Source organism: Ranitomeya imitator, chromosome 1 (assembly GCF_032444005.1).
Source record: "Ranitomeya imitator isolate aRanImi1 chromosome 1, aRanImi1.pri, whole genome shotgun sequence".
Lineage (NCBI taxonomy): Eukaryota > Metazoa > Chordata > Amphibia > Anura > Dendrobatidae > Ranitomeya > Ranitomeya imitator.
The window spans coordinates 247,515,860-247,528,004 of record NC_091282.1 but is presented as its reverse complement, the minus strand read 5'-3'; the positions used below and the strand labels follow the sequence as shown (position 1 = coordinate 247,528,004).

At 41.4% G+C, this 12,145-nt stretch overlaps 1 protein-coding gene across 2 annotated transcripts in view; it reads right to left on the bottom strand.

The window, feature by feature from the left end:
- Nucleotides 1-204: 204 nt before the first annotated feature.
- GPN3 (GPN-loop GTPase 3) overlaps nucleotides 205-12,145 on the bottom strand; it is a 76,934-nt gene continuing 64,993 nt past the window's right edge. Inside the window, exon 8 of one of the 2 annotated variants that reach the window (XM_069755188.1) lies at nucleotides 205-1,007. In XM_069755188.1, the coding sequence (XP_069611289.1) occupies nucleotides 942-1,007 (66 nt within the window). In that variant the 3' untranslated portion in view covers nucleotides 205-941. Of the gene's footprint in view, nucleotides 1,008-7,896; nucleotides 8,855-12,145 lie in introns of those variants that run through there. The other variant, XM_069755191.1, reaches the window with a different exon arrangement.

Genomic DNA, 12,145 nt, shown 5'->3' with positions numbered 1-12,145 from the left:
GTACATGCCTGCACAAGGCAAGATTACCTTGTGCAGGCATGTACTACGGAGGACAGAGAATGAACTTCAATCCAATATTGCAGCCAGCATGCAGCCAGCGGGTAAGGAAAGGGTGAATCAAAAACCCCAAAACCCCGCCTCCATGGCTGAAGATTGTTCCCTCCAAATTCAGGTGACAGAGTCCCTTTAAATTGAATCAGAGACTTATTTAAAAAAAAAATAATTTTATTATATAATACAGAACACATGGAACTTTAATAATTAATTTCTCAAAATACATCAGCACGTTATAACTTTCACTGAGTATTACGCAGTGTATACATTCTTGAATACAAAAACAGATCTAGAAATGTATTCCATTGAAAACCCCATGTCAATAGAACCTTTATAAATATACTTACAGAATTGGTGACGTGTTCGATACTTATTTCACCCGCTGTATACATTCAAACAAATCCGCCTTATTTGAAATTACTATTTTTAAAAATGGATTTTCAATACAATTCACTTTTTGCTTTGTTATTTTAGACTCTGTATAATTAGTGCTGAATAAAGGTATGTTTCAATGTATGTGTATAACATGTTATAAGAGAATTGAAAAATAAATTAAATGAAAAAACAAGAGAAAAAAACATAACACTACAATAAATCAGCCTATAAAGACCAAAAATATAAACAAATGTGTATTTAAGAGTCACTGAGATGGTAATTCTTGTACTCGTTTTTCTACAACTGCAGTCAAGCACAGGTTTTGATTGTATAAGATGCCAACGTAGAAGACACCTCTGCATAGGATGTACGGTTCATCAAGCAAAGGTAACGTTGGTTGCATAACAGGTCCACACACAGAGTAAAGAAGTCTTAATTCTGCAGGTAAAATATTGCCTCATTTATAGATATTGAAGTCAGGATACAAATTTCTGTTACGGACGTCATCAACATCAATCTTCATCTGCTCGGTCCTGAAAAAATTCATCAAAATTCTGGGATTTATCCTCCTCCGTCTCCTATAATGAAAGGAAAAAAACAAAACAAAATGTAAAAAGAAATAAAACAAAACAAAAAACCAAACATGATTTAACCCCTTAGTGACCGAGCCAAATTTTTGAAATCTGACCAGTGTCACTTTATGTGGTAATAACTCTGCAACGCTTCAACAAATCCCAGTGATTTTGAGATTGTTTTTTCGTGACACATTATACTTTATGATAATGGTAAATTTAGTTCAACATTTTTTGTGTTTATTTATAAAAAATATCAAAAATTTGAGAAAAATGTTAAAAAATTAGCAATTTTCTAAATTTGAATGATTATCCCTTTAATCCAGATAGTCATACAACAGCAAACCATTAATAAATAACATTTCCCATATGTCTGCTTTACATCAGCACCATTTGTAAAATGTTATTTTATTTTGTTAGCATTTTAGGAGGTTTAAAAATGTAGCAGATATTTTTCATTTTTTCAAAGAAATTTACCACATTTATTTTTTTAGGGACTTATCCATGTTTGAAGTAACTTTAGGGGCCCCATATATTGGGAAACCCCCAAACGTGATTCCATTTTAAAAACAGCACCCCTAAACATATTGAAAACTGCTGTCAGGTAGTTTATTAACCCTTCGAGTGCTTTACAGGAATTGATGCAAAGTGGTATGACAGAAATCAAAATGTGTATTTTTACCACCTAAATGTTGCTAACTTCTAAACAGATTACTATAGTCGACAGACTCTAAGGCCGCTATTTGGTCATGAATTGCCATCACAAACATCAGGACAACAAAATCATGATCTGAGGGCACCAATTGGGATAAAGAAGAAGCCCCCACACTCTGTTAACCATTTATAATGATGTAGTCACTATTGACAGCAGCATCTAAGGGGTTAAACAGATTTGGACGGTGCAAATACTGATCGTGGCTGATACAGCAAGTTGTCAGCTATAGTGTACAACCAACAGATGCTGGATTGTCATCTGTATGGGGAGGCTATTCTCTTATATCTCAGGTCAGTTAAAAGATGTACTGGCGGTCATTAAGGGGTTAATTACACAGTAAAAGATTCTGCAAATGTTCAGCTTCTTAAAGGGAATCTCAGATTTTTACTACCCCATCTGAGAGCAGCATCATGTAGGAGCTGATGTGCTCCTACAATGTGGGTCCCTTACTGGCCTGCTTGAGGCAATTTTGTTTAAAAAAAAAAAAAAAAATCAATGAAATCCCTGTTTTATCTGCTGCAGTACTAGCAGTTCTCTGAATGTTGAGCTCTGTATAACTCCACCCCCATAACTGATTGGCAGCTTCCTGCCATAGTCACCTTTGTAATAATAATCTTTATTTTTATATAGCACTAACATATTCCGCAGCGCTTTACAGTTTTTGCACACATCATCACTGTCCCCGATGGGGCTCACAATCTAAATTTCCTATCAGTATGTCTTTATAAAAGACTCCTGTCCACAGACTCAATTAATCAGTCAGACTAACCTCTACAACATGGGCAAGACCAAATAGCTTTATAAAGGATGTCAGTGACAATATCATAGACCTACACAAAGCTGGAATGGGCTATAAAACCATAAGTAAGAAGCTGGGTGAGAAGGAGACAACTGTTGGTGCAATAATAAGAAAATGAAAAATACAAAATGACTCAGTCGACATTGATCTGGGGCACCATGCAAAATCTTACCTAGTAGGGTATCCTTGATCATGAGAAAGGTGAGAGATCAGCCTAAAACTACACTGGGGTAACTTGTTAATGATCTCAAGGCAGCTGGGACCACAGTCACCAAGCAAACCATTGGTAAAACATTACACCGTAAAGGTTTAAAACGCTGCAGTGCCCGCAAGGTCCCCTTACTCAATAAAGCACATCTGCAGGCCCATCTGAAGTTTGCCAATGAACACCTGGATGATTCTGTGAGAGAAGGTGCTTTGGTCAGATGAGACAAAAATTGAGCTCTTTGGCATTTACTCAATTCACCGTATTTGGAGGAAGAGAAATGCTGATAAAGGACCCAAAGAACACCGTACCCACAGTCAAGCATGGAGGTGGAAACATTATGTTTTGGGTGTGTTTATATGTTAAGGGCACAGGACTATTTCACCGCATCAATGGGAGAATGGATGGAGCCAGGTACTGCAAAATCCTGAGTGACAACCTCCTTCAGGACATTAAAAATGGGTCGTGGCTGGGTCTTCCAGCAAGACAATGACCCAAAACATACAGCCAAGGCAATAAAGGAGTGGCTCAAAAAGAAGCACATTAACCCCTTAAGCCCCGAGGGTGGTTTGCACGTTAATGACTGGGCCAATTTTTACAATTCTGACCACTGTCCCTTTATGAGGTTATAACTCTGGAACGCTTCAACGGATCTTGGCGATTCTGACATTGTTTTCTCGTGACATATTGTACTTCATTTTAGTAGTAACATTTATTTGATATAACTTGCGTTTATTTGTGAAAAAAACGGAAATTTGGCGAAAATTTAGAAAATTTCGCAATTTTCCAACTTTAAATTTTTATGCCCTTAAATCACAGAGATATGTCACGCAAAATACTTAATAAGTAACATTTCCCACATGTCTACTTTACATCAGCACAATTTTGGAACCAAAATTTTTTTTTGTTAGGGAGTTATAAGGGTTAAAAGTTGACCAGCAATTTCTCATTTCTACAACACCATTTTATTTTAGGGACCACATCTCATTTGATGTCATTTTGAGGGGTCTATATGATAGAAAATACCCAAGTGTGACACCATTCTAAAAACTGCACCCCTCAAGGTGCTCAAAACCACATTCAAGAAGTTTATTAACCCTTCAGGGGTTTCACAGGAATTTTTGGAATGTTTAAATAAAAATGAATATTTAACTTTTTTTCACACAAAATTTATTTCAGCTCCAATTTGTTTTATTTTACCAAGGGTAACAGGATAAAGTGGATGCCAAACATTGTTGTACAATCTGTACCGAGTACGCTGATACCCCATATGTGGGGGTAAACCACTGTTTGGGCGCATGGCAGAGCTCGGAAGGAAAGGAGCGCCATTTGACTTTTAAATGCAAAATTGACAGGAATTGAGATGGGACGCCATGTTGCGTTTGGAGAGCCCCTCATGTGCCTAAACATTGAAACCCCCCACAAGTGACACCATTTTGGAAAGTAGACACCCTAAGGAACTTATCTAGATGTGTGGTGACCACTTTGACCCACCAATTGCTTCACAGAAGTTTATAATGCAGAGCCATAAAAATAAAAAATCATATTTTTTCACAAAAATGATCTTTTCGCCACCAATTTTTTATTTTCCCAAGGGTAAGAGAAGAAATTAGACCACAAAAGTTGTTGTGCAATTTGTCCTGAGTGCGACGATACCCCATATGTGGGGGTAAACCACTGTTTGGGCGCATGGCAGAGCTCGGAAGGAAAGGAGCGCCATTTGACTTTTCAATGCAAAATTGACTGGAATTGAGATGGGACGCCATGTTGCGTTTGGAGAGCCCCTGATGTGCCTAAACATTAAAACCCCCCGCAAGTGACACCATTTTGGAAACTAGACCCCCTAAGGAACTTATCTAGATGTGTTTTGAGAGCTTTGAACCCCCAAGTGTTTCACTACAGTTTATAACGCAGAGCCGTAAAAATAAATTATTTTTTTTCGCAAAAATTATTTTTTAGCCCCCAGTTTTGTATTTTCACAAGGGTAACATAATAAATTGGACCCCAAAAGTTGTTGTCCAATTTGTCCTGAGTACGCTGATACCCCATATGTGGGGGGGAACCACTGTTTGGGCGCATGGCAGAGCTTGGAAGGGAAGGAGCGCCATTTGGAATGCAGACTTAGATGGATTGGTCTGCAGGCGTCACGTTGCATTTGCAGAGCCCCTGATGTACCCAAACAGTAGAAACCACCCACAAGTGACCTCATATTGGAAACTAGACCTCCCACGGAACTTATCTAGATGTGTTGTGAAAACTTTGAACCCCCAAGTGTTTCACTACAGTTTACAACGCAGAGCCGTGAAAATAAAAAATCCTTTTTTTTCCCCCACAAAAATGATTTTTAGCCCCCCAAATTTTTATTTTCCCAAGGATAACAAGAGAACTTGGACCCAAAAAGTTGTTGTCCAATTTGTCTCGAGTACGATGATACCCCATATGTTGGGGTAAACCCCTGTTTGGGCGCACGGGAGAGCTCGGAAGTGAAGGAGCACTGCTTTACTTTTTCAATGCAGAATTGGCTGGAATTGAGATCGGACGCCATGTCGCGTTTGGAGAGCCCCTGATGTGTCTAAACAGTGGAAACCCCCCCAATTATAAATGAAACCCTAATCCAAACGCACCCCTAACCCTAATCCCAACTGTAACCCTAACCACACACCTAACCCTGACACACCCCTAATTCTAATCCCAACCCTAATCCCAACCGTAAATGTAATCCAAACCCTAACGGGAAAATGGAAATAAATACATTTTTTTAAATTTTATTATTTTTCCCTAAGGCTAGGTTCACATTGCGTTAGGGAAATCCGTTTAGCACTAGCGGATTGCGCTAACGCAATGTCTTTTTAGGTGTCGTGTTTAGTGGTCGCGTTAACGTCCCCGGTCTGGAAGATCGGGGATCGGACCTCGGGCGCGCCGCGGACGCTGCAAGCAGCGTCTGAGGCGCGCCACAAAAGAATGGCACCTTGCTAGCGCGAGCCGAAAATGGCACGCTCTAGCGATGCGCTACACCAGAAAATCACATTGCTGTCAATGGTTGTGCTAACGGACCCGTTGCACGGCGTTACTTGTGACATTTTCGCCGTGCAACGCTGTCCGTTAGCGTTAACCCATTAACGCAATGTGAACCTAGCCTAACTAAGGGGGTGATGAAGGGGGGGTTTGATTTACTTTTATAGCGTTTTTTATATCGGATTTTTATGATTGGCAGCCGTCACACACTAAAAGACGCTTTTTATAGCAAAAAAGTTTTTGCGTCTCCACATTTTGAGACCTATAATTTTTCCATATTTTGGTCCAGAGTCATGTGAGATCTTGTTTTTTGCGGGACGAGTTGACGTTTTTATCGGTTACATTTTCGGACATGTGATAGTTTTTGATCGCTTTTTATTCCGATTTTTTGTGAGGCAGAATGACCAAAAACCAGCTATTCATGAATTTCTTTTGGGGGAGGCGTTTATACCGTTCCGCGTTTGGTAAAATTGATGAAGCAGTTTTATTCTTCGGGTCAGTACGATTACAGCGATACCTCATTTATATCATTTTTTTTTATGTTTTGGCGCTTTTATACGATAAAAGCTATTTTATAGAAAAAATAATTATTTTGGCATCGCTTTATTCTGCGGACTATAACTTTTTTATTTTTTTGGTTATGATGCTATATGGCGGCTCGTTTTTTGCGGGACAAGATGACGTTTTCAGAGGTACCATGGTTATTTATATCCGTCTTTTTGATCGCGTGTTATTCCACTTTTTGTTCAGCGTTATGATAATAAAGCGTTGTTTTTTGGCTCGTTTTTTTTTTTCTTACGGTGTTCACTGAAGGGGTTAACTAGTGGGCCAGTTTTATAGGTCGGGTCGTTACGGACGCGGCGATACTAAATATGTGTACTTTTATTGTTCTTTTGTTTTTTTTTTATGTAAAGAAATGTATTTATGGGAATAATATTTTTTTTTTTCTGCTTTATTTAGGAATTTTTTTTTTTTTTTTTTACAAGTGTGGAAATTTTTTTTTTTACTTTTTCACTTTGTCCCAGGGGGGGACAATACAGATCACCGATCTGACAGTGTGCACAGCACTCTGTTAGATCGGTGATCTGACATACAGCCGGGCAGGATTAGAGCTGCAGCCTGATCCTGACCCGGAAGTGCTCCCTGCAGGACCCGGATGCAGCCCGGCGGCCATTTTGGATCCGGGGACTGCAGGGAGAAGACGCTCGGTACACGGTGAGCACATCACCGTGCACCGATAGTCTCAGGGAAGCCCGCAGGGAGCCCCCTCCCTGCGCGATGCTTCCCTGCACCGCCGGCACACCGCGATCATCTTTGATCGCGGTGTGCCGGGGGTTAATGTGCCGGGAGCGGTCCGTGACCGCTCCTGGCACATAGTGCCGGATGTCAGCTGCGATAGGCAGCTGACACCCGGCCGCGCTCCCCCCGTGAGCGCGGCCGATCGCATATGACGTACTATCCCTTCCCTGGGAATTAAGTCCCAGGTCACCTGGACGGGATAGTACGTCATATGGGATTAAGGGGTTAAGGTCATGGATTGGCCTAGTCAGTCTCCAGACCTTAATCCCATAGAAAAGGTATGGAGGGAGTTGAAGCTCTGAGTTGCCAAGTGACAGCCTCAAAATCTTAATGATTTTGAGATGACCTGCAAAGAGGAGTGGACCAAAATTCCTCCCGACATGTGTGCAAACCTCATCATCAAACTACAAAAAAAAAAATCTGACTGCTATGCTTGCCAACAAGGGTTTTTCCACCAAGTATTAAGTCTTGTTTGTCTGAGGGATCAAACCCTTATTTCTCACTGCAAAATGCAAATAAAATGTATATAAATTTATACAATGCAATTTTCTGGATTTTATTTTTGATATTCTCTCAATGTAAAAATTAACCTACCCTTAAAATTATAGACTGTCCATGTCTGTCAGTGGGCAAACATACAAATTCAGCAAGAGATCAAATAACAGGTCTACAAAAAAAATATTTTTTGCAATCATGGCAGGTGACTTTTCTACATTTCTGAATCATCTTATTGTCCCGATTTAAAAAATGTATAGTTTTTCTGTAGCACGTATAGTTTCTATGGAGCAGCATTATTATTATTATATATTGGAAATATACTGACATTTAGAAAACAGTAATCTACATATCAGAAAAAAAATGCTTCACCTTACAAAACAGTTTTTATTGAACCAAAATAATTTCACATGTAAAATAGAAACCAAAATATGAGCAAAAATTAAAAGTGCTTGACAGACTGTCGTTGACACGATTTTTCAGGGTTGTCCCTATATAACATCCAACAGTAATCTGCCATCATTGAGTCATTCCAAAAACCCTGGTAGTAATGTTTTATTACTTTAATGTCCTGGTGAAATGGCTAGTCTTGTTCATCACTTTCATCCCCAAGATTTTGAGGGAATAAATCTAAATGTGAATGCAAAAAGTGCAATTTCAGAGACATGCGACATCCAAAACACTGGTATGCATTAAACAGTTGCTCAACACCTTCAACATTATTATAAGCTCTCTGATCTGAGGACCAACAAATACCCCTTCCATTTTGCTGGTGAAATGCTGGAGAATTTCTGTGAAATGTACTGGAACCCTTGTGAATTTGTCTTTGCCATGGCTTTCACAAAGTTTTTAATCAATCCCAACTTTATAGGTAGTGGAGGAAGAAAGATTTTTGTTGGAGCAACTAAAAGATTATGTTGAACATTGTCTTTACCTGGAGAATAGACGTTTCTCTGTCCCCAATCACGACGAACATAATGCTCTACTGTATTTCTACTGTCCCATAAACACAAGAAGCAACAATATTTTGTGAAAGCTCCTTGCATTCCCATTAGTAGACCAATCACTTTCAAATCTCGACAGATATTCCATTGATGATGTATATTGTATAGCATCCAAAACAAATGACATTTTCATAACTTTCCTTTAGATGACATGAGTGAGCAATAGGGATTGATGGTTTCATTTTTCCATTGTGAAGTAACACTGCTTTCAGACTTCTCTGGGATGAGTAAATAAAGAATCGCCAATTGCAACAAAATTCTCTTGATTCAGTTCTTCAAAGAAACCATTCATATTGTTACAGTACACCATTGGCCCATCAACTATGAAAAATTGTGTTAAAGTGTTATGTTTTGGTAATCATCACCATCATCAATTCTTCGGTTTCAACCTAGATGCAAGAACTTCAGCATTATCTTTTGACAATGAAAGGTCTCTGATGAGATCATTTGAAGGGAACCTGTCACCTGAATTTGGCGGGACTGGTTTTGGGTCATATGGACGGAGTTTTCGGGTGTTTGATTCACCCTTTCCTTACCCGCTGGCTGCATGCTGGCCGCAATATTGGATTGAAGTTCATTCTCTGTCCTCCGTAGTACACGCCTGCGCAAGGCAATCCTTAAGGTACCGTCACACTAGACGATATCGCTAGCGATCCGTGACGTTGCAGCGTCCTCGCTAGCGATATCGTCCAGTGTGACAGGCAGCAGCGATCAGGCCCCTGCTGTGCTGTCGCTGGTCGGGGAAGAAAGTCCAGAACTTTATTTGGTCGCTGGACTCCCCGCAGACATCGCTGAATCGGCGTGTGTGACACCGATTCAGCGATGTCTTCACTGGTAACCAGGGTAAACATCGGGTAACTAAGCGCAGGGCCGCGCTTAGTAACCCGATGTTTACCCTGGTTACCTTCCTAAAAGTAAAAAAACCAAACACTACATACTTACCTACAGCCGTCTGTCCTCCAGCGCTGTGCTCTGCACTCCTCCTGTACTGGCTGTGAGCGTCGGTCAGCCGGAAAGCAGAGCGGTGACGTCACCGCTCTGCTTTCCTGCCGCTGTGCTCACACAGACAGTACAGGAGGAGTGCAGAGCACAGCGCTGGAGGACAGACAGCGGTAGGTAAGTATGTAGTGTTTGTTTTTTTTACTTTTAGGATGGTAACCAGGGTAAACATCGGGTTACTAAGCGCGGCCCTGCGCTTAGTTACCCGATGTTTACCCTGGTTACCGGCATCGTTGGTCGCTGGAGAGCGGTCTGTGTGACAGCTCTCCAGCGACCAAACAGCGACGCTGCAGCGATCCGGATCGTTGTCGGTATCGCTGCAGCGTCGCTAAGTGTGACGGTACCTTAAGAGGGCGCCTCACCGCGAATGAAGGTAACTACAAGTCATTGACCTAGTTTCCATTCATTCGCTGTGCTTTTACAGTCAGGAGCATAGCTGCATTATAGCAGAGCTCCTGGATGTAAAAAAAAATTAACCCCTTCAGATGGATTTACAACGTGGGACGTTACAGATCCTCGGAAGGTATGTATATTGTTGGTTTATTATTTTTTCTTTGTCACAGAGCGAGGGTCTTCAGCCAGTGGATTGAGCGTACAATAAAATATTACAACAAACGGTGTGTTTATTTCATTAAAATACTTAATAATGTGTGTTTTTTTTAACTCTTTCATACAATTGGATTAATAATGGATAGGTGTCATAATTGACGCCTCTCCATTATTAATCTGGCTTAATGTCACCTTACAATAGCAAGGTGGCATTAACCCTTCATTACCCCATATCCCACCGCTACACAGGAATGGGAAGAGAGTGGCCAAGTGCCAGAATAGGCGCATCTTCCAGATGTGCCTTTTCTGGGGTGACTGGGGGGCAGATGTTTTTAGCCAGGGGGGGGGGCCCCAATAACCATGGACCCTCTCCAGGCTATTAATATCTGCCCTCAGTCACTGGCTTTACTACTCTGGCAGAGAAAATTGCGCGGGAGCCCACGCCAATTTTTTCCGCCATTTAACCCTTTAATTTAATAGCTAGAACGGCCAAATTTTGCACATACACACTACTAACATTAGTAGTGTGGAATATGCAAAAAAAAAAAAAGGGGGATATGACATGGTTTACTGTATGTAAACCATGTCTCAAATCATGTCGGGTTTTTGAAGGAGATGGCAAAAGCCGGCAATTGAATTACCGGCTTTTAAGCCATCTCGCGCTGGATGAAATATTAATAATATATATATATATCTCACAGTATATATGTTTTTATTATTTTTTGAGCACATGGATCCCTTGTATTTCCGTATGTTGGTTTTGCAAGCCTGCGAGAAAATCTCGCAGAACGGATGCCATACGGATTACATACGGAGGATGCCATGCGCGAAATACGCTGACACACCCTGCCTACGGAGGAGATACGGACCACTATTTTGGGGACTTTTCAGCGTATTACGGCCGTAAATTACGGACCGTATTTTTATACGCTGAGTGTGAGGCCTGCCTAACAGTTGTCCAAACATTCTGCTCATTAAGAAATCTACTCACTCTTATTTTAAATATTCAGGTTTATTAACCTTTTAGACAGCACTGTAATTGATTAATAATACAATGATCGAGAAACAGATTTTACGGTAAGCAACCAAAAATCCTGTTTTTTGGAGCCTTCATTGGGGGACACAGGAATCATGGTTTTATGCTGCTGCCACTAGGAGGAGGCTGACACTATGCAAATAAAAAAAGTTAGCTCCTCCTCTGCAGTATACACCCTACCGACAGGAAGTAGGATATTCAGTTAGTGAGAAAGCAGTAGGAGAAGCAACATGTAAAGATAGTCTGTTTCCTAACAATATAACACAACAAAATAGCTGTTCAACTTGGGAGGGTGCCGTGTCCCCTTATGAAGGCTGAGAGACAGATTTTTACGGTAAGCAACCAAAGATCCTGTTTTCTCCATCGCCTCATTGGGGGGGACACAGGAACCATGGGACATCCCAAAGCAGTCCCTGGGGTGGGAACAGCAGAAAAACTCCATTTAGGTCGGAGGACTCACCACTGCCGCCTGCAAGATCCTTCCGCCTAGGCTGGCAACTGCCGAAGCGTAGGTATGGAGCTTAGAACATTTGACAAATGAGTGAACGGAACACCAGGTTGCCGCCTAGCAAAGTTGTAGGGCGGAAGCCCCATGGTGTACCGCCCAGGAGGCGCCCACTGCCCGGAGGCAGTGTGAGTCTTAATCCCAGGATGAATCACTCTGTTCTTGACCCGGTAAGCCTCCAGAATGGCAGGTCTGACCCAGAGAACAATCGTAACGTTCGAGGCCGGAAGACCTCTTGGCGTACCGTCTGGAATGGCAAAAAGACAGTCTGTCTTCCTAAAGAAGGCGGTCCTAGACAAATAGATACTCACCGTCCTGACCAGGTCTAGCCTGTTCAGCGAACGCCCCAGAGAATAGGTCTGAGCAGGACAAAAGGTGGGAAGGATGATCTTACTCAAGTAAAAGGAGGACACCACCCTGGGAAGAAAAGGCGACGAAGGCCGTAAAACTACCCTATTCTGGTGAAGAACCAAGAAATGGGGCGACAGGAGAGCGCCACCAACTCCGAGGTGCGCCTAATGGA